Raw genomic sequence first — 21,753 nt, 5'->3', positions numbered from 1 at the left:
TCCGCCTGGTGTTACACAGTAAAGTTCCGACAGAGAAGGACAGGTTTCGTTCCCAAATCAGGTTATAGTGCGAAGTTATATATTTATTTGTTTTTACCTTATTTCACAAAAACAAAACATTATTTTAACCATAATAAGTTGAATTTCAACTTAAAAAAATTCTCTGTTTAAACTGAAAACTGATTGTTAGTTTGAGTTCTTCTCATTTTTATAAGAGAAATAGATTATTGGTTGGTCGACTCACTTTGTGTTCAGCTGCTCCATAAGAATAACAGATTTTCCTTTTATTGTTTTGTTTTAATTTTTCCCCCCGTAAATTTATTTAACTGCGTGCTGGCTTGGTGAAGCACTTTAGTTCAAGTGCTTAAATTAAAGTAAGCGACTGGACTTCTATAAATTTCTTGAAGACGTTTCACTTCCTGTTATTAGGAGGATTTTAGACACCTAAACATATTATTATTATTGTTGTTGTTAATAATAATAATAATAATAATAATAATAATAATAATAATAATAATAATAAATTCTATTTCAAAGCACCTTTATAGACACCCAATGACACTTAATGATAGAATAAAACACACAATAGAACATTGGCTGTGAAGAAAAATAAGAAAACAAAAGCACAAGATAAAATAAACAGGTTCACAGTGAATATGCAGATTTGAATAGGTGGGCAGTAGTAGGAGGGATTTAAACCGGGGGAGAGAATCAAGGTTTCTTATATCTGGGGGTAGAGAGTTCCACAGCCTGGGAGCAGAGCAGCTGAAAGCGATGCCTGCCATGGTGCTGAGGTGGAAAGAAGGCACAGCAAGCTGGATAGAAGAAGATGATCGAAGAGATAGTGCTTAACAGGTCAGCAAGGTAGGCAGGAGTGAGGTTGTGAAGGACCTTGTAGGTGAATAGAAGAAGTTTGTACACTATCTGGAATTTCACAGGGAGCCAGTGAAGCTCCTGGAGAACAGGGGTGATGTTCTGATCGGAGGGGGTTCTTGTAATAATGCAGCTGAGTTTTGAACTAGTTGAAGTTGGAGATATTTTTGGGGGAGACCATGCAAGAGAGGATTACACTAGTCAACGAGACTGTGGACATGAATGGACATAAAACAGTAATTACTCATAGATCCTTGTATGTTGACGACATTCACCATTTAGAAGCATTAAATATGTATATATCTATTTTAACATCCAATTTCTTAAACTCCAGCAGCTAAAACTGAATCCCCCCTTTCTAAACTAAAATTATGGCAGAGTTAAAAGTTAGAAAATTATAATCTTTTATGTTGTTTTTTCCGCTGCATCCATGCTTGTTCTCTCTGGGTAATAAAAAAAAAACTCTGCAGGAGGGGGAGATACAGGAGAGGTGGAGGAAGATCTCAGCCTGGGCGTCTATTGTCTTGTGTAGTCTGGAAGTTGAGTGGATGACGGGGTGGGTGCAGTTTTCTCTGTGGTGGGGTCGGGTGGGCTGTCCCGGGCTCTGTGGAGCCGGGTGGCGCTGTTGTTCTGGGCCCCGGTCCGGATGGGCCTGGGCCCCCTTTTCCTGGCGGGTTGCAGAGTGTGGGGGTGCCTACTGGGGTCAGCGGGGGAGCTGGCCCCAGGGAGGGGTCACTTGCTCCTCCCTTCCTTCCCTCCCCATCTCCAGCTGCCTCCCTCTTCCCGCTCCACCACAACCACCCACACATGCAGGGCCTTGGGGTAAAGGTGTGTCACCAGGGTGCAGGGGAGGCCTCCCCCCCCTCTGTCCCCTTCTGGCTGCCTGTGCCTCAATTTTATCTCACAACTTAGACATTCACATTACTCACACTCTCATAACACATACATATAGGATCTTGGGGGTGGGCACGCTACACGGACTCCAAAAGACCATCAGGGTGTACAACCTCACCCCTGGCGTCGTTGCCCACCTCTCAATTTTAAATACACGTAGACATTGAGGGCTATCAGGAGGGGCTGTGCGCTTACCTGCTGCTCTCTGGCAGGTAGCTCCATGTCCTCCTTGGTTTTAAATGCACCTTAGAACACACATGCATCAACACTACATATGAGCGGGCGGAGGGAGGTTTGGAGTCTTCTCACACCCCCGTTCTCTGCGGCCTGCTGGAGCGGGGGGTCTGCCTTCACCAGTGTATGAATGTGAGAGTGAATGAATAGTGGTATTGTAAAGCGCCTTGAGGGGTCCCGAAAAGCACTATATAAGTGCAATCCATTATTATTATTATTACCCAACTGCAATCTGGAAATATTAAATATTTAGGTATGGATATCTCTCCTAAGCTTGCAGAATTAACTAAATTAAACCACATCCCGCTTTTAAAGGAAGTAGAAGGCGACCTGGCTAGATGGAAATCTTTACCCATATCACTCATGGGAAGGGTCGCTGCTATAAAAATGATGGTCTTACCAAAAATAAATTATTTATTTTCAATGATCCCAAATAAGCCATCACAAGATTGGTTCAGATCTCTAGACTCGTATATTTCTAAATTCCTTTGAAAAGATAAACCCCCACGTATCAGCTTAAAAACACTACAAAAGACCAAGGATAAAGGAGGATTAGATCTGCCTAACAGGCTTCAGTTCATCTCCAGATGGTTAAAACACACCTTCTTAGATGAACCCTGGATAGATGTAGAACAGGCACTATGTAATAACCTAGAAATTTCAGACCTACCATTTATCAGCTCAAAAATCAAACGACATGAATGCTTTAAAAGCATCAATATTAGCTCTTCTCTGACAGCATGGTGGGAGTTTCTAAAAATGACGGAGTCTTCATTTATCCCATGCAAACGTACACCTATCTGGAACAACCCGGACATATTACAAAACAATAATATGATAAACTTTCCAGATTGGAGTTATAAAGGAATTAAATACCTGGAACATATATTGGAAGGAACAGACTTTATTTCGTTTGACAGACTAGTTACACAATATGGGATCAACGAGAAACGATTTTTGGAACATCAACAAATTAAATCCATAGTAAAAAAGAAATTTAATCCCAGTGAAGCTGAATTACAAACACCACCAAGTGTGGTACAATTTTTTGATCTTAAAACTCCCAAACTATTGTCTAAAATATACAGAACACTTTCTAAAATAGATGAATCAATATCCCTTCCTATTGCAAAATGGGAAGCGGATTTATCGATCAGCTTAGACCAAAACCTTTGGTCCCAGATATGATTAAAAACCTTTCAATGGATCAGAAATCTCAGTTTGCAATTAATGCAATATAAAATATTAAATAGAGTGCACTATACTGGTCATAGGATGTTCAAAATGGGCTTTACGTCTACCAACAACTGCTCACACTGTCAAGCAAATACACTGGACAATTACATCCACGCTCTTTGGTTCTGTCCACCAGTTCAGAAGTTTTGGCGCGAGATATGTGAAGACTTATCAAAGTGTCTGAAACGCAACATTCCAACTTCCCCTTTAGTGTGTTTGTTGGGCAACTTGGATGAGGTCACTACAGAAATAAACACAGCTCACATTGTTTTTACGACCCTATGCATTGCCAAGAAAACGGTCCTCATTAACTGGAAAAATAAAAATAATCTTAGTTCTAACAAATATAACAACCATCTAATAGATCACATTAGTCTTGATACAGCCTCTGCCATCACATTTGATCAACAGCGAACTATAGCAGTCCCTTAATTAACCTCTGCTGTCTTTCCTGTCCTCGCAAAGCACCAACAAAATCTCGTGGCACCAGGTTCTGTCCTCTATCACTCCTTTTAAGATATCCGAACTCCTCCATGCGCATTATTCCTCAAGGTGTCCCTTCAGTTCTCATGTGCTTTCACTAGCAACATCTAAACCCTCCCTCCTTGACATGGTCATTCGAGACCACTCTCCAAGCCGACTCGCGGTTCTGACGACATTCAAAATGGAATTATCATCTTCTATGAGGTTCGTGGAATCAGGTGGCTCTCTGCCGGTTTTGGGGGTTATGATTATAGAAGGTGGTTTTACTCTAATCAGTTCGCAAACCCGTCCAAAGCTGCTTACTGTCACCTCTGTTCATTTCAGAAATTGGTGCCGTTCAGAGTCGATCCACGTCGCTACCTGATCGAGGGTTCCCCTCATTCATCCGTTAAGGTTTTCTCTTCTCCCACAATTCATTCCTAATTGTCTGAGCACATCCACTCGATTCTATGGAATCCTGGACCGATTTATTGAGGGCACAGACTGTTCATCTTTGCTAGCCTGCCCACCAGTTATATTCCTCTCCTCTGGGTGGCGATGTCACTTGGTGTTCGTCCTGTCTTCCTTCTCTCACTCCAACCAATCACAGCAGATGGCCCCGCCCCTCCCTGAGCCTGGTTCTGCTGGAGGTTTCTTCCTGTTAAAAGGGAGTTTTTCCTTCCCACTGTCGCCAAAATACTTGCTCATAGGGGGTCATGTGATTGTTGGGTTTTCTCTGTAGGTATTATTGTAGGGTCTTGAGGAGACTGTTGTTGTGATTTGCCGCTGTATAAATAAGTTGAATTGAAAATTGAATTATTACTGCAGAGGTCTTTGACCGTACAGTTAGTACTGCTTCTAGGGGATGCCTTCTTTGGGCATCTGTCCGGCCTGGGAGCCACCGCCAGTCCTCTTCAAGGCCTTCCCCAAACTGCAGATCAATTCATGTCTAAGAATTCAACTTTACCTGATAAAAACGCCGTTAAACCTAAAATGAGGACTTCGGCCCAATGAGTGTAATGTACCTCATCATGTGTAAATGAATTCATACTAAAATCCAACAGTAACTCTCTAAATCCATGGTAAAACCAAAAACCTAATCAGTTCTTAGTTCTTCAGATTTGTCCCATGCGTGCAGAAGTCTCCAGATTCTCTGAATTTGTGGTAAAGACGAGCAATTCTGGCAAACCATCAGGCGACTCGGGAGGAAAACAGCGCTCTATCTGCTGGGTCTGGGATTGTCTGCTTAGGCTGTTGCCCCCGCAACCCGCCTCTGATAAATGGGAAAAAAATCAATTCAGTTTTATTTATACAACAGAAAAATCACAACAACAGCCTCAAGGTGCTTTATATTGTAAGCTAGTGTAAGAAAATGGAGCCATTACTGTTTGTATATCACATTTACAGTATTTTTGGCAACAGTGTAATAATGGAGCTTGAGAGTCATTGAGGCAGTAATGGCAGACCTGGGAAACAAACCATCCTTAAATATTATAACATACCAAGCTTCTGTGTTTGAATGCAAAACAAACATGTTGTTGAGCTCGAGCGCGTGTGTGGCTGAAAAATAATTAAATGACATATTGATTATCAGTAATGTAACCAACAAAATAAAGTTATTGGAAGCTTAAAATGAATTTCAAAATTATTACATTTCAGACTTTGTTTTATAGCAACGTTTGTAAAGTTTTGATTGTATAATAATGAAATAAAATAATAATAATTGGTTCATATTTGAAGTATTATTAAATAACAGTACTGTACAATAACTACAGTAGTGGCAGCATATTTATTGTTCAGTAGAAAAATGTCCAGTATGTTGGCTGACATACTTTTTTTCCTTTGAAAATATAAATGGGCTGATTGTAATCGTACTGTAAGTGTCAGCAAACCCACAGTCTGTCTACAAAACACAGGAAGCATTTTCCACACTGCTCAGCTCCACTAGAGGGCGACATCATCCAGTAGGCGGTGCTCTCCTTCTGCACTGTGTTCAACCATTGTGTCAATAATAAGTGCTGCTGTGAAGAGAACAATTCTCAGACTGAATGTTGAACATCAGCTAGTTTCTCCTGTTGATTTAAACCTTGTTGTACAGATGGAACATTGGCTGTGGATTATTCTTGCTGCTCTTTTCTTTGGTGAGATACAAACATCAACATGTTTCCTCTGCACATGATTCACAACAAGACGAGGAGATGAAAACTTGTTTATTATAAAGAGTAAATGTGATTTAAAATCATGTAACCTTTAAATTATCTTTACTATCACATCAGAGACATTTTTTATATATGTCTTTCTGATAAATGTGTAAACCTAAAGATTTTTCTCCTTTAATGAATCATGTTTATTGATCCATCTCTTCCTCTGCATGTTCTGTTCTTCCTCAGAGTGTAAAGGAGAAGACAAAGTGATCCAGGAACAAGGAGATGTCATTGCTGCTGAAGGAGACACAGTTACACTTGAATGTAACTTTGAAACAACTGATACATATCCATATTTGTTCTGGTACAAACAAGAACTAAATGACTTTCCAAAATATGTTTTACGACGTGATAAAACAGCCGGCGATAATGCTCAAGAATTCCCAAAGAACAGATTTGATGCTGAACTCAAAGAAAAGTCAGTCCCACTGAAGATCCAGACGCTTCAGCTGTCTGACTCTGCTGTGTACTACTGTGCTCTGCGGCCCACAGTGACAGGAAACAGCAAAACTCTGTACAAAAACCTTTGGAGCAAAGACAACAGAATACTCCACAACATCCACTAGAGGGAGCCACACACTGTTAAACCTCTGATTCTTGTGTCATTGGACTGATGACAAAGACAACAGAGAAATGAAGCAGTAAAGATCAGAGACAGAGGCAGAGCTGCTGTGGAAGCACAAAACTGTTTGATTGGCTGAGCTATTAAACTGGCCCCGCCCACTGAAGTTGAGCTCATCCAATGACATTATTTGTTGGTCATTGTGCTGCAGTGGAAGAACATTGTTCATGTGCTGTCTGTCTGGCTTTAATAACTCCAAAGACATGTTGCTGCACCTCTTTTTTCTTCTATCTCACATTATAGGTGAGTTTAAGAACAGGGATTAAAGTTTAGTTGAAGCTGCTGCATTAAGCAGATATACAGACTGCATTTCACTACTTTTCTTCTTTCTTTTTCCAGGACTAACAGCTGGAGACTCAATCACTCCTCAACAACCTGAAGTCACTGAAACAGAAGGAGAATCTGTCACACTCACATGTGACTATGAGACAAGTGCAAGTGTTGCTGAGCTTCACTGGTACAGACATGATTCTGACCTTCAGGCTCCTCAGTTTATACTCTGGAAAAGAGCAAGAGGATCCACAACTCAGTATATTCCTGATAAACGTTATAAATCAAAAACATCTTTAACATCAACTAATCTGACCATAACAGCCCTAACCCTGGCAGACACAGCTCTCTACTAGTGTGCTCTAGAAACACAATGATACAAAGTGTAGAAGAGGCTGTACAAAAACCTGAACACAGATATCTGACTCCTCTTCAAAGAGGAGGGAAGTGGTATTCAAAGCACAGCTTCATATCAGATGGATTCTGCTAATTCCTGTTTTATCAGAGTCACTGTGGTTACAGCTGCTAATGAAACACTGTGGGAGGATTCACATGAGCAGCAAATCCACATCAACCACAAACCAACTGTAGGAACATTCAGACGCAAAGAAACAATAATGAAATAACTACAAACAGTAAAAACTGTTCATGTGAAATATGTACAGTATACAATATGCTTTCTAACTTTTATTCATACGCATTCACACTCCGATGGATGTATCAGAGAGCAAATCGGGGTTAGTATCTTGCCCAAGGACATTTGGCATGCAATCTGGGGGAGGCAGGGATCAAACCACCAACCTCCCGATCAGCAGCTGACCTGCTCTACCGTCTGAGCTACAGCCACCCCTAAAGGTCATCAGGATATAACTTTCTTATTTATTGGATGACAGTGTTTAAAAATCAGAAACAAAATAAAATAACCCAGTTTCACATGTAACAAAGTCACAACATAATAATCTAATCTAAAGGTGCTTCATACCTGCATGACCTACTTTGACATTCTCACAGTGTTTTTCTATCGTGGCTTGAACATCTGCTTTAAACTTTCCTGACATTTGACACGAATCCTCTGTGTGAGTCTGATTTTTCAGTGATGTCATGTGTACAGTTTCTCACCTGTGTGTTTGGTCTGATTGGATGTTTACTGCCGTGTCATTGTTCACTCACTCGCTCCCCAATAGATATTTCATAAATAATTAGAAATAATAATAATATCAATCAATCAAAGCTTTATTCGCCACATGCAGGTTGCCCTGCAGTGAAATGGGACCCCCCCCCCCCGACCTTACACACACAACACAGACATTACATGGGGATACAGGTTGGAGATCGGTAGCGTTACAGAGAAACACTGAAATATACACTACAGTGGGAAAGTACAGGAGGAAAAAAAGAGACCTCTACTCATGCTGTGCTTCCATGGTAGGACAGCACGAGAACAGTAGTAATAATAACATAATTAGCATAGAAGTCAAGTAAGTAAAACATGTTAAAAGTGAAAATGAAAACCTGATTAAAATTCAATACATGTAAAAATGTGACTATGGTAGTTTGGGTTCTTTCTTCTTTTTTGAGTTTTTCTATCTTAAAATGCTTAGTAGAGTCTTTTATGATTTATTTAGTTAATTCTATATACTGTTCCCATTCTTTTCCATCAGTCTCTGTGTTTATCTTTTATTTGTTCTCGTTGTGCTGTTTTCCCTTTTTTGGCAGCTTTTGTTTTTTTCTGTCTTGTGTTTGCTTATTTTGTAATACCTGACTTCCTCTTTGCATTTTTTTGGTTTTGTAAGTTGTCCTGACAAATCCAGACTAAGTACTTGTTGGAGTCCTGTCACCACCATGTTGCATTTGTGTCCATAAGATATCACCACATAGCTAATTATGACACACAGCACTCAGATGTCCTGAAAGTGTATGATAATAACTGAGTGTAAAGTGTTGTCACGGTGCCGGCCAGAGATGGACAGTAACGCGTTACTGTAATCTGATGACTTTTTTCAAGTAACGAGTAAAGTAAGGGATTACTATTGCAAAAACGGTAATTAGATTACCGTTACTTTCCTGTAGGAACGCTGCGTTACTGCGTTACTAAAACCGTGATTTCTTTGCGAGAATGTCTCATGACAGTGACGTAAGCAAGTGCGACGTTCGTGACAACAGCTGTGTGCAGATCAACAATGGATCATATATCGAGTGCGGGAGAGAGTATGAGTGTGCAGCGTTTAAAACGTGGAAGTACTGACCTTACTTTGAGTTTGATTCCATAAAAAGTGACAAAAACATTAGTGTCTGTTGTGCGTGGGAAGAAAACTTCTTTTTACAGCGAAAAAAAACCCTAAACAAGCACCGAGTGCGCAGCGACGTAATGGGAAACTCACAGAGAAACTCGCAGATTCTTCCACTGACCGCTGCGGCTCACCTGCACCAGGGCAAACCTCCGCCTACGCCACTCCTGCTTTACAGGTGAAAATAGAGCAACAGGACCGCTGAGTCTTTGACTTTATTTATTTTCTGCTGTGTTTTACTTGCATCTATTTGAAAGAGTGAGTGTAAACAAAAAAAAAAAAAAATTTTAATGTGCAGGAATGTGCAGAAAATAGGTTTAAATATTAAACAAATTTCTTCCAGTCAGAGAATGGTGCATATAATTAAATTTTTGCTTGATGCATAAAGTTAAAAGGTTAAAACTAATAAAACAAGTTTTAAAAAGAGAGTTTTCCATTTGATTACATTTTGTATGATGGATTATGAAGAAAAAGTAGAATTGGGCTGAAAGATCTATCGCTTTATCACCTATTCAGGTTGTAAATCGTGTTTTTAAAAAGTAACTAAGTAACTAATTACTTTTGAAAATACGTATTCAGTAAAGTAACGGGATTACTTTTTGGGGGAAGTAATCAGTAATTAGTTACTGATTACTTTTTTCAAGTAACTTGACCAACACTGGTGCCGGCTGAGACAAACAGCTGATTCTGTGTCAGATTCCAATATATCCAGTTTGCATTAAGCCTTCCTCATCACTTTATTCGGTTTGTTGGTGTCACCAGAAATGTGGCTTATGGGAATACAGCTGATCACCTGTGTGGATTTTATGTGCTGATGAGTCAGTAAAACATTTCCCGCAGGTGTTACAATGGTACAATTTTTCCCCAGTATACATTCTGCTGTCGTCACAGAAGAGGTGATCATTAGGGGTGGGCTTTGATAATTGATTTATCGATTAATATCGATTCTGGCTTGGATAACGTGATATCGATTCATTAAAATCCTGAATCGATTTTTTAATATAAATTTATTTTGCCCAAAATGCCAGAATCTCAGGTTAAACCTCACAAAATTTCAACAACCACCAAACAGCTAAAACAGTAAATGAGAGCAGGAACACGGATTCTGCACAAAGACGTAAACACGAAGCGCGGACCCGCCGACGGATCAGAATCAGTGAGATGTCGCGTTTCTCACCCGACGGCACGGACACGGTCGGGGTTGAAATCCGACAGCTCGCTGATTCCGATGTTTCAGCAGGTCCGCGCTTTGTGTTTACGTCCTTTTTGCGCTGATTCTAAAGCTGTTAGTTTGATCTCTCTCCAGACAATATTGACTGAACCAGCAGCAAAAGAAGATCCAAACTTCCCATAAACATCGTCATGAATTCACTCTGACTTTTGCTGTTTTTCTTCCACCACGATAAAATCACACTTCATGCACAGCTCTCTCTCTCTCTCTCTCTCTGTACTTCAAGAACAGTTTCCTGTCTAAAAATCTGTTTTCTGCATTATTTGCTTGCTTGTTACGCACAAGTCTACCGTTGTTTACAGCGCTGTCGGCCGCTGTTTTTTTTTTCTTTTACTTCCGAAAATGAAACCGAATTTCTGCTGTTCAGTAGGCTTCTGAACAAATGTAAACTTTTAAAAATTATGCAAAATGTGTCTGTGTTTTATCTTCAGCTACTTTGACACAAAGGCCTCTGCTGTGATGCTCACACCTTTGATAAAGTCTTGCAAGTGTCAGCTTCCTTTTTATAGATACAAAAATATATAAATGTACTGATCTGAATAATAACATTTCTGACTGTCTGAGGCAAAATTTCCCAGATTCAAATCTAACCGAATCGTGGATTGAATCGATTCGGAACCTTGTGAATCGGAATCGATTCTAGAAATCAGTGACGATACCCAGCCCTAGTGTTCATTGTTACCTGTGTGGACTCTGAGCTGTGTATTTATATTCAGGACTTATTCTTTCAGATTTATTCCCAAATATCCCATGTGTCAGAAACACATCGACTCCCTATCTACATTGTCACACTGAATATGTAGGCAGGGAGGGTGATGTCTTCTTTTTGGCTTGGACACGTACAGCTCTACATTTGGAGTTGATCCTGAGTCTAATATTCACTTCCTATCTGATCTTGACTTTCAGCTTCAGCAGAGTTTTAACTGTGTTTCTATTAAAAAGTTTTGTCTTTGAGACTCTCAAAGTGCTGAACACTACAAGCCACACTCGCCCTTCACACACTGATGTGTTTAAGGATCACTGACTTTTCACTTTGTAGACTTCCTGCTGCCAAGGAAAGCAGAGCAGCAGAAAGACGTGCTGAGTGTAAAGCTGTCAGCAGGGGGAATAACACAGGGCTGTGAATGAGTCCTGTCACTGTGATCAGGCTCCTCCTTCTAATCCACCAACTTAGTGTTGATGAAGACTAAACAGAGAGATCACAGCTTCTTTATACTTGCTGTAGCTCACAGTTACTCTACACTGCAGATATGACGCCTCTGTTCATCTCAGTGCTGCTGGCTGCTATGTGCCTCGGTATGAACACAACTCTGTTTCTTTGATATCAACATTGACATGATTCTTTAACAGCACACTGATACTGTTTGTTGGTGTTTTACAGAATGCAGAGCACAAAAAGACAACGTGCTGCAAGCAAAAGGAGAAGAGACTGCTGCTGAAGGAGGCACAGTAACACTTGGCTGTCTCTATAACACCAGCAGTTTAACAGGTACTTCTCTCTTCTGGTACAAACAGGATGGAAACAACAGCCCCAAATTCATCCTGAGTCGTGTTAGCAGGGATGATGGAAACACAGCAGACGAGTTCAAGGAGAGATTTTCATCCACACTGGATTCCAGCATCAGATCAGTTCCTCTGAAGATCCAGAAGCTTCAGCTGTCTGACTCTGCTGTGTACTACTGTGCTCTGCAGCCCACAGTGACAGGAAACAGCAAAACTTTGTACAAAAACCTTTGGAGCAAAGACAACAGAATACTCCACAACATCCACTAGAGGGAGCCACACACTGTTAAACCTCTGCCCAGTTGGGTTTGTTGTAGTGACAATTTGAGTGAATAATGTTTATTGTGTAAAATAACAGAAATTATTCAAGATAATCAGTCATGTGACACAAGCTACTCACTGAAATACAATAACAGCTAGCTAATGTCATACTTCTATTATTTTGTGATGAATCTACTTCCTGCTTCTTCAAAATGTTTGTTCATACAGCAGCAGAGGTAAGGATGAAACAGAAAGACAGAATTGTGTCACATGACCACAGATGTTTCTGCAAAAGCTGCTGCCCACATTCTGCAAGAATACAATGAATCTAACCCACTAACTGCATGGAGGAAGCCAGAGAAAACCCAACCCAATAAATAAGGATGTGAGTTATTGTCTCTTCACTGAGGATAGACTGACAAGAAACTTTTTTCTCAAATACAGTAAGTACAGGAGATTTTAACAGGTGAAATGTTTAATTTAACGCTTGCAGAGGAACAGAAATCATCAATGAAAATGCTAACTACCTCTATATATGAGCGTCCCACCACGTCTTGAGTCTAAAAATCTACAAAAAAGCTAAAAGTAACAGAAAACTAGTGTCAATGAATTAAATGACCAAAAGAAAATGAGACAAATGAATGATATAAACATCAACATTAAAAAAATTATATCTAAATGAGCTTTCAAGTTATTCTTATTAAAAGAATTGGAAAAGCAGCATGATGGTGCAGTGGTTAGCACATTTTAAAAAAATCTCAAATTTATCACAGTGTAGTCTGACAGCTGGAGGTTCGACTGATCTCACAGGATTACACGCAACAAACTAGAACACAGGGTAAAGCTATACTCTGCGGAAACACAAATCTAAAATAAATATTTTATTTCCATTTATTTTATCACTCACTGGCCTTTCCATGCTGCTGTTTATTTTTAAAATGATGGATGCACGTTTGAAATTTTTATAAGACACCTTTAAACATCAAAGGTTACTGTCCAGAACCAGAGCACAAACAAACAACCTGAAATGAAATAAAATCAAAAAGAAATTAATTTCATTGATGAAGCAGGTATTCTTGGTGTGTGTCCTGTTCTGTGATGTAGTAGCTGCAATGACAGCAGTGCAAAAGAGATATAAGAGCAGAAACCAAACATTTGCACTTCATTCAGTTAGGAAACAGTTTAACAACTTCTACATAGAAAATGTATTCCTCAGTACTGTTGGGCAAGTTACTTTGAAAAAGTAATTATCTATAGTTAGTTAATAACTTACTTCTTGAAAAAAGTAAGCTATTAACTAAGTTACAATATTATAAAAGTAACTAAATACAAAGAAAAGTAACTATGGTGTTACTTTAGAAAAAAAGTTTAACCCTCTGAGGTCCAGGGTTGATTTGACCTCTACATTTCACCTTTCAAGAACTTTTTATCATGCCTTGCTTGGTATCATTCTTTTCAGCACAACCTCACATCTGAGTTTACAGTTATGTTTTCAATAATACAATTGATTAAAAAAAAATATGTAAATAACCAAAACAAACAACCCCCCACCCCCATGAAATCATTTTTTTTTTTGACTGTAACAACAACAACAAACATTTAACGCAAATAGACATTGTACATTTTAAAAACCTATGCAGGAGTTTTGCAAATAAAAAAGTTATATGCAACTATTTACCTAAAAATGCAGCAAAGACTTTTTTAATAACCATTTTAAACTATTTACAGAACACTCTGCATCAAATAAGATGCCACACAAATTATTTGTGCCACCACGTTATCTTAAATTGGTCATGTAATTGGTTTACCATGACTACTTTATTCTTCCTCAGCCAACCAGTGGGACTTGTGTGACTGTTTCGACCCCCTAGCTCCCGGCAAGATGAACACAGCTTCAACCATCTGTGTGTTGAGAAACTGTAACGTGCCTGCACCGCATTTTCTTCATAGTAACAGTAACAGCAACAACATTATAACGATAGAAATAGTAATTAGTTAGATTACTAATTACTGAAAAAAGCAATGGTGTTATCCCCATCACTGTTGCTTGGGTACAGAATTGATAATGCCCTTAAAACATTTTGTAAATAGAATAATTTGTAAAACTGTGCCACTTCCACCTGCTTTTAAAATGAAACTCTAACCATAACCTCCTCACTACCATGCTGTGTTTACCATTAGTTCCCATGCTAACTTATGTTTAACTTTGCACTCAACACAGCTTGCTAAACTGTTAATTTTGTTAAGAGTACACCTCTATATGTGTATTTTCATGTGACGCAACAAGTGAGCACGATATCTAAATGAATTCCCACAAGTTTTACAATGATATGGTTTCTCACCCGTGTGTATTCTTATGTGCTCTTTTAAATGACTGTTACGCTTGAACATTTTCCCACATGTTTTACAATGATATGGTTTCTCACCTGTGTGACGTTTTGTGTGTATCAAAAACAAGTTTCTAAGTGGAAATGTTTTCCCACATGTTTTACAATAATAAGGTTTCTCACTTGTGTGAACTTTTTTGTGCCTCAATAAGCCATTACTACGTGCAAACATTTTCCCACATATTTCACAGTGATGTCGCTTCTCACCTGTGTGCGTGATCATATGGACAGTCAAACCATTTGTCTGTCTAAAACTTTTCCCACACACTTTGCAAGAATATGGTTTCTCACCTGTGTGGATTCTCATGTGCTTCACTACAGAACCACTACGTACAAACATTTTCCCACATGTTTTACAGGAAAACGGCTTCTCCCCTGTATGGATTCTATAATGTCTTTCCATTTCATAATTATATTTGTAGGCTTTTCCACAAACATCACATTTTAAAGACTTTTTACTTTTGTCAGACTTGCACTCACTGTCTGGCGTAGGTTGGTGTTCTACATTATTGTGACCTTTTTTTTTATTTCTTCGTGATTGTGAATCTTTCTTCCTTCCTCCCTGATATTGTCTCACTGCTACAGCAGAGCTGACACAGTTGAGTTGGTCTCTTGTTGGTTCTGGTTCACTGTGGTCTCTTTCCTCAGCAGCAGTCACCATAAAGGTATGAGTCTCCTCCTTCAGTACCAGCTGCTCTCCTTCCTGACTGCTACAGAGTTGCTCCTGTTCCTCTTTAATCTGTGGAGCTTCTGGTTCCTCTTGGTCCAGATTGGAGCTCCTCTCCTGGTTCCAGAGCTGCTGGTCAGCGATAACTTCCTCCTCCTTACAGACATGCTGCTGTGGGACATCTGGAGGGGAAAAAGGAGACAATTAAAAGAAAGGTGATGTGAAAATAGAAAAAAAAATCATACTGAGCAAATATACTGCACAAAAAATAAAGGAAGACTTTGAACATGTATCAGATCAAAATGGAAAATTAAATTAAGCTTGATATCTATAGTGCCATGGACTGGGTATGTGTTGGGAATGAAAGGATGCCATGTGGCTGAATTCAAGGACTCCCTAAAAATTTTACTGCAACAACTCAAAATGGTACTCAGTAGTTCAATTGGCCCTATTTGCTTGTAGGGCAGGGGTGTCCAACTCCAGTCCTTGAGAGCTACTGTCCTGCAGCTTTTAGATGCAGCCTTGTTCCAACACAACTGAATCTAATGAATGACTTGTTACCAGGCCTTTGCCAAACTTGATGGCATGCTGAAGAGGTATTCCAACCATTTGATTAAGCTGTGCTGGGGTAGGGATGCATCTAAAAGCTGCAGGATAGTAGTCCTCGAGGACTGGAGTTGGACACCCCTGTTGTAGGGCATGAAATGACAGATGCATCCTGGGGGATCCCCCCCCTAGGTCTTGATCTGCTCATCACTGAGCTCCTGGACAGAGTTGTAACCTCGTAGTACCAGATGGAATGAAACATAACATCCCAGATATGAATGGAAATTGAGAAGAATTTAGTGATTCCAACTGATTATTGATAACGCTTAATGTTCCAATTTTGTATCAATTCTGTCTTCGATCCTTATTGCCTCTGCTTTGAGAGTCACCGCTATCATTAAGCAGCACATCAAAGACATTACTTCATACAAATTAATTTGTGCATGTTAGACGCATTTCCCCTCTGTTGTGATCAGTGCTGACAAAAAACCCAAAAACAAAACAAACGTTGCTACACATATTACATGGAGCACATAAAATTAATTTGAATTAGTACAGTACTGCAGTATTTACTCCTAGAAGAAAGTAACTCATTGTACTAGTCATTACAAAACTTTAATGTTAATGGGGTCAGCTCTCAACTGCAGCGTCACTCTGGGATCTTGGCTAGCTTAGCATTAGCATGCTGACTGCACAGGTGCTTGCAGAGCCATAGTTGTGTTAGCAGCTGATTTGTCCTGGATGCAGTTTCTACTTTACCATCATGTTCTCATCCTTTTGTGCAATAAAAATAAATGTAATGTCCATATCCATGTTGCAGAGTGTGCCGCTATTTCACTCCTCTCACACGCAAACTAAAATCAGCTGATTGTATTGCAAGAACAGTGGGATCAATAACCAGACAGACTAAGAATTGAATTACTTGAATTGGATTACCAGGAACCGGTTCTTTAGGACAGCCAGTGCCCAGCAGTCCAGGTCCTTGGATTCCCGTCCCTAACCCACTCTGCTACTTAACTGACCAGATCAATATGCCAGTAGTTTGACTGACCTGATGCTATACTCTGGTTAAAAAGCATTCCTTTAATTTTTCGAGCAGTGCATACTGTTAAAACAAGGCTTAAAAGTATGAATGTCAGTCAGAAATACACAGAAAGTTTACACCTCTTGTCAGTGCTGATGATGACTGACATCAGCTGTTGAAAATACGAGAGAAATGCAGAAATGTTGGCTGAATCCTCACAGGTAACAGATAAATCAACTCTCATTAAAAATCAGCTACAAGGAAAAAGGCCACAAATGAATACAGAGAGAATACAGACCCTACTCCACAAGTTAGCCCATGAACAGAGAAAGTCCTGTAAATTCACAGTAACTGCCGTCTCCTTACAAATGTTTATTAGATTGACCACACTTATACAGACTGTATATAACCACCAACTCTCCAGCCATGTTGATGGATTGCCTATATTGGCTGGAAATATTCATTTCCAGAGGAAAGACACAGACAGACTCTGCTTACAGGATGTGATGTGACAACACTAATGAACTATTGATGTGTCATATTTGTCCAAGGTGTATTTCATTGTTATGGAAAAAGAGAATATTAAAATCATGATGGACAGGGGTGGTGATTTCTATGACTTTGTGTATATAATTTGGAATTTTGTACAAATGTAGGCCAATAATAAATATATGATATCATTTCATTCTTCAAAGGTTTCTTTGCATGACGCACAAACAGACACAATTGAAAGGTACAAATGTGTTGTGCATGAAACGAATTCAAAAGTGGTGCAGATGTGTGTCACAAGTTGATCTGGCTGTAGGCTGCGGCACTTGGCCAGAGGTGGCGCTGGTTGACTCGAGTCCATGTTAGTGCACAAAGTAAACTGCTCGCTTTAGTTGTGAAGCAAAAACGCTGAAACCGGAGAAATAAACCGATAACGACGACAAGAGTCTCCCGATCGTTTACTCTTGCTGTCCTGTGAACAACATCGGCGTGGTGTTAATTGTTTGCTGTTTTCGCGATCGCGTCGCACATGAGGACATCACCAAGTGGTACATAAGTACATTTTGCTTACTCACATCTCCAAAAAGTCCTCACAATCAGAAACAGGGGGACGCAGAGCTGTGATCAGGATCCCTCAGAGGGACACTCACCTGTCCTGTGCAGCTTGATTTCGGGTTTCCAGGTGATATCCAGCAGTCTGCGCTGACGGTCGATCTCTTCCTCGTACTGGACGATCGTTTTTTCAAACTCCAAGAATATTTGTTCAGCAGCAGCAGTTAGTCGCTCGTTGATAAACTCTCTCAGATACTGAACTGAAGGCATTGTTGCTGCCGCAGCTCACACACAACAACAACAGTCTCTGTGCTCAGGCACACACACGTAGGACGATAATGGCGCCTTTCCTTTGTTTACTTCCGCCTGTGTCACGCGGTGAGGTTCCGGCAGTACACGAGTGTTGCCTTTAGTTCCTCTTTAACGTCTCGGTTTGTTGCAGTAAATGAATAAATGATTGTGAGCAGCAAGGCTGCAGTGAGAAGAGAAAACAGATCCATGAATGAATTAAACTCCATGCAGGCTGTGGAATAAAAATAAAGGACATTATTTTGACTGTTTAGCTTTCAGTGCTGACTTTCATTTAATTTTTGATACACAACTAAATAAATCCATCATACTCATACAAAAATATCAAAGACAAAAGAGCAGAAACTGCAGCAGCTTATTTTTCAGCTGCTGTATCAAATAAAAGGAGTAAAACCTCCTTCATCTGTGTCACTGTGTTAGTTTTCAGGTCTTTCAAATCTGACTCCAACAGTTTTCTCAGAGTTACACTTATTATTACACAAGCTGTAAATGTTTACTGGTTACAGATTTACATAAATGTAATATTTTACTTTCAAAGTGGAGCCCAGATGTGAGTGTTTAGTGGATGTTCTTTGGCTCAGACACCACAGAGAGAAGAATCAGATGCTCTGTGTGAACAAAGTTGAAGCAGGAAAACTTTAAAGAGCAGCACAAAGCACAAACTGTGCAGGACCTCCTGAAGACACACAAGCTGTCATCAGGATTCAACAGGACACATCACATGACAACAAAAGCAGCTCCTCCTCCTCCTGATTGCAGAAAACTGTCTGACTCCAGCTGTGAACATCAAACCACTCACAGCTCATAACCCCAAAGACATGTTGCTGCACCTCTTTTTGCTTCTATCTCACATTATAGGTGAGTTTAAGAACAGGGATTAAAGTTTAGTTGAAGCTGCTGCATTAAGCAGATATACAGACTGCATTTCACTACTTTTCTTCTTTCTTTTTCCAGGACTAACAGCTGGAGACTCAATCACTCCTCAACAACCTGAAGTCACTGAAACAGAAGGAGAATCTGTCAAACTCACATGTAGCTATGAGACAAGTGATAGTGTTGCTGTGCTTCACTGGTACAGACATGATTCTGACCTTCAGGCTCCTCAGTTTATACTCTGGAAAGGAGCAAGATCATGGAGTGGTGATGAATATATTCCTGATAATCGATATGACTCAGGAACATCTTCTACATCAACTAATCTGACCATAGCAGCCCTAACCCTGGCAGACACAGCTCTCTACTACTGTGCTCTACAAACACAGTGATACAAAGTGTAGAAGAGGCTGTACAAAAACCTGAACACAGATATCTGACTACTCTTCAAAGAGGAGGGAAGTGGTATTCAAAGCACAGCTTCATATCACATGGATTCTGCTAATTCCTGTTTTATCAGAGTCACTGTGGTTACAGCTGCTAATGAAACACTGTGGGAGGATTCACATGAGCAGCAAATCCACATCAACCACAAACCAACTGCAGGAACGTTTAAATGTGATGTTTGAAGTTTAGAGTTTTATTGTCATATGCAGATAAACAGTGTAGCCACATTTACCTATAAGGAAATTCTTTGGCTCATGCTCGTCAGCTTTACATGAACATATAGAAGTGTGCAGTTATATTAAAGGAGAAATTAACAATAACAATAATAATGATTAGAAGAAGAATAACAAAATACTAAAATATTAAATATTTAGAGAATTTAAGACAATTTTTGGTATTTAGAGTTTGCACCAAAATCTTTGCAATGAGCATTTAAATGTGTAATGTTGTGTCCAGAATGTCAGCAGTTCAAAAGCCTGATCGCTTGTGGGTAGAAACTCTGTCTGCTAGTGCGGGTCTGGATGCTCCTGAACCACCTGTCGGAAGGCAGGAGTGTGAAAAGTCTGTGGCTGGGATCAGAGAGGATCCGCTGCGTCTTCCTCATGCAGCGCTGTTTGTACAGATCCTGCATGGCTGGTGATGCACTGTGCTGATCTCACCACCCTCTGCAGATCTTTGGGGTCAGGAGTGTTACAGCTGCCGTACCAGGTGGTGGTACAAACAGTCAGAATACTTTCAATGGGGCTTCTGTAGAAGTTTGTAAGTATTCTGGGGTTCATGCTGAATCTTCTCAGGCGCCGCAGAGAGAAGAGCTGCTGTCTTGCTGCTTTTGTGATCAAATCAACATGATTTGATCAGCTCAGATCCTCGCTGATGTTGATGCTTAGGATGATGCCTTTTCATATTACCTTATTGTTCTTTCAAAATAAAGTTCTTCCAAAGAGTGCTGCACATCTTCACACAGATTTAAATTCCACCTTCAGTCGAGCTCCATCCTGGTTTGACCTGCTTTGGTCGAACTGTGCTGTGAAGAACTGAAACTGAACCTTCAGCAAACATTTCTCTGAGGCAGGAATAATCGCACTGACTGGCCTGAAAATGTTTCTGACTCCACCCACTGATGCTGAACTCAAACAATGAGATGATTTCTGTCTGCAGAAGCACAGCCAGCCTGACGTTGAGAAGAAGGACTGCAGCAGAAAGGCTGCTTAGTTTCTTCATTCTGCTGTCTGACTAACCCAACAACTAAAGACATGCTGCTTTACCTCATTTTACTTTTCTCTCATATCAGAGGTGAGTGTTAGACAAGAGAAGAAATTTGTTAGAATGGTCAGAAGATCGTTTCTGCTGCCATTTGTTAGCTTGTAAAATACCTGATATGGTTCAAAGTGACAAATATTCTACATGTAATTCTACTCTTTAAAGCTGCTGATTGTTCTCCTTTAATCAATCATGTTTATTGATCCATCTCTTCCTCTGCATGTTCTGTTCTTCCTCAGAGTGTAAAGGAGAAGACAAAGTGATCCAGGAACAAGGAGATGTCATTGCTGCTGAAGGAGACACAGTTACACTTGGATGTACATTTGAAACATCTGCTTCATAATCATATTTGTTCTGGTACAAACAAGAACTAAATGACTTTCCAAAGTATGTTTTACAGCGTGGAACTACTGGAACAGCAGATAACGCTCAGGAGTTCCCAAAGGACAGATTTGATGCCGAAGTCGACAAGAAAGAAAAGTCAGTTTCTCTGAAGATCCAGAAGCTTCAGCTGTCTGACTCTGCTGTGTACTACTGTGCTCTGCAGCCCACAGTGACAGGAAACAGCAAAACTCTGTACAAAAACCTTTGGAGCAAAGACAACAGAATACTCCACAACATCCACTAGAGGGAGTCACACACTGTTAAACCGCTCTGTATGAGTTCAGTGCCATGTGACCTCATAAACACGACTGTTGCTAACCTACAATGTAAACACCCAGAGGCTTTCGTCACTGCTTGCTTTTAACCAAATCAGTCTGGACTCTATTCTGCCAGCCGTCCAGCAGTAAGTGGCAAAACACAATGACACTCTGGACCTTCTGTATGCTGTCGATCTGCAGGGCGCACAACCCCTACAGATGAAGACCCTGTGAGTCTTACTCAGTAGATATGTAAAGGTCAACTGATGATAGTATTCAGGAAAAAAACCAAACATTGCAGATTTTGTTTTTTATCATAACTCTGGTTTTACGTGGCCGATCAACACAATTTAAAAACTGGTATAAAGTCCACACTTTTCCCGTCAGTTGTTCCGTCTGTCCTGCTCACATCTCCAATGGTTGTACACGTTGTCATTAACGTGGCTTCACTCCACATCAGCCGCTTTGCTAAAACACCGG

At 40.0% G+C, this 21,753-nt stretch overlaps 1 protein-coding gene across 2 annotated transcripts; it reads right to left on the bottom strand.

Moving 5' to 3' along the window:
- Positions 1–10,348: 10,348 nt before the first annotated feature.
- On the bottom strand, positions 10,349–18,129 carry LOC146368674 (uncharacterized). 2 transcript variants are annotated; one of them, XM_084912264.1, is made up of 3 exons: positions 17,842–18,129; positions 14,946–15,314; positions 10,349–13,185 (listed from the first exon to the last, which is right to left on the bottom strand). In XM_084912264.1, the coding sequence occupies exons 1-3, from the start codon at positions 18,011–18,013 to the stop codon at positions 13,061–13,063; spliced, it is 666 nt and encodes a 221-aa protein (XP_084768390.1). In that variant the 5' UTR covers positions 18,014–18,129; the 3' UTR covers positions 10,349–13,060. The 2 variants fall into 2 exon arrangements, with proteins under 2 accessions (XP_084768390.1, XP_084768389.1); XM_084912263.1 differs by lacking the exon at positions 10,349–13,185 and having other exon boundaries at positions 13,758–15,314; positions 17,842–18,128.
- Between the last annotated feature and the right edge of the window lie 3,624 nt (positions 18,130–21,753).

The sequence above is a fragment of the Perissodus microlepis genome, chromosome 18 (genome assembly GCF_051167445.1).
Source record: "Perissodus microlepis isolate ML-2025 ecotype Zambia chromosome 18, ASM5116744v1, whole genome shotgun sequence".
Classification (NCBI taxonomy): Eukaryota; Metazoa; Chordata; class Actinopteri; order Cichliformes; family Cichlidae; genus Perissodus; species Perissodus microlepis.
Note: the sequence above shows the minus strand (reverse complement) of the source record. Positions and strands in the feature narration are given on the sequence as shown.

Bases quoted from the DNA above. Each gene is read 5' to 3' on its own strand.
- LOC146368674 (XM_084912263.1), bottom strand. From the start codon at position 18,013: ATGCCTTCAGTTCAGTATCTGAGAGAGTTTATCAACGAGCGACTAACT. The intron at 15,315-17,841 runs GTGAGTGTCCCT...TTTCCCCTCCAG, and splicing joins AATCAAGCTGCACAGGACAG to ATGTCCCACAGCAGCATGTC.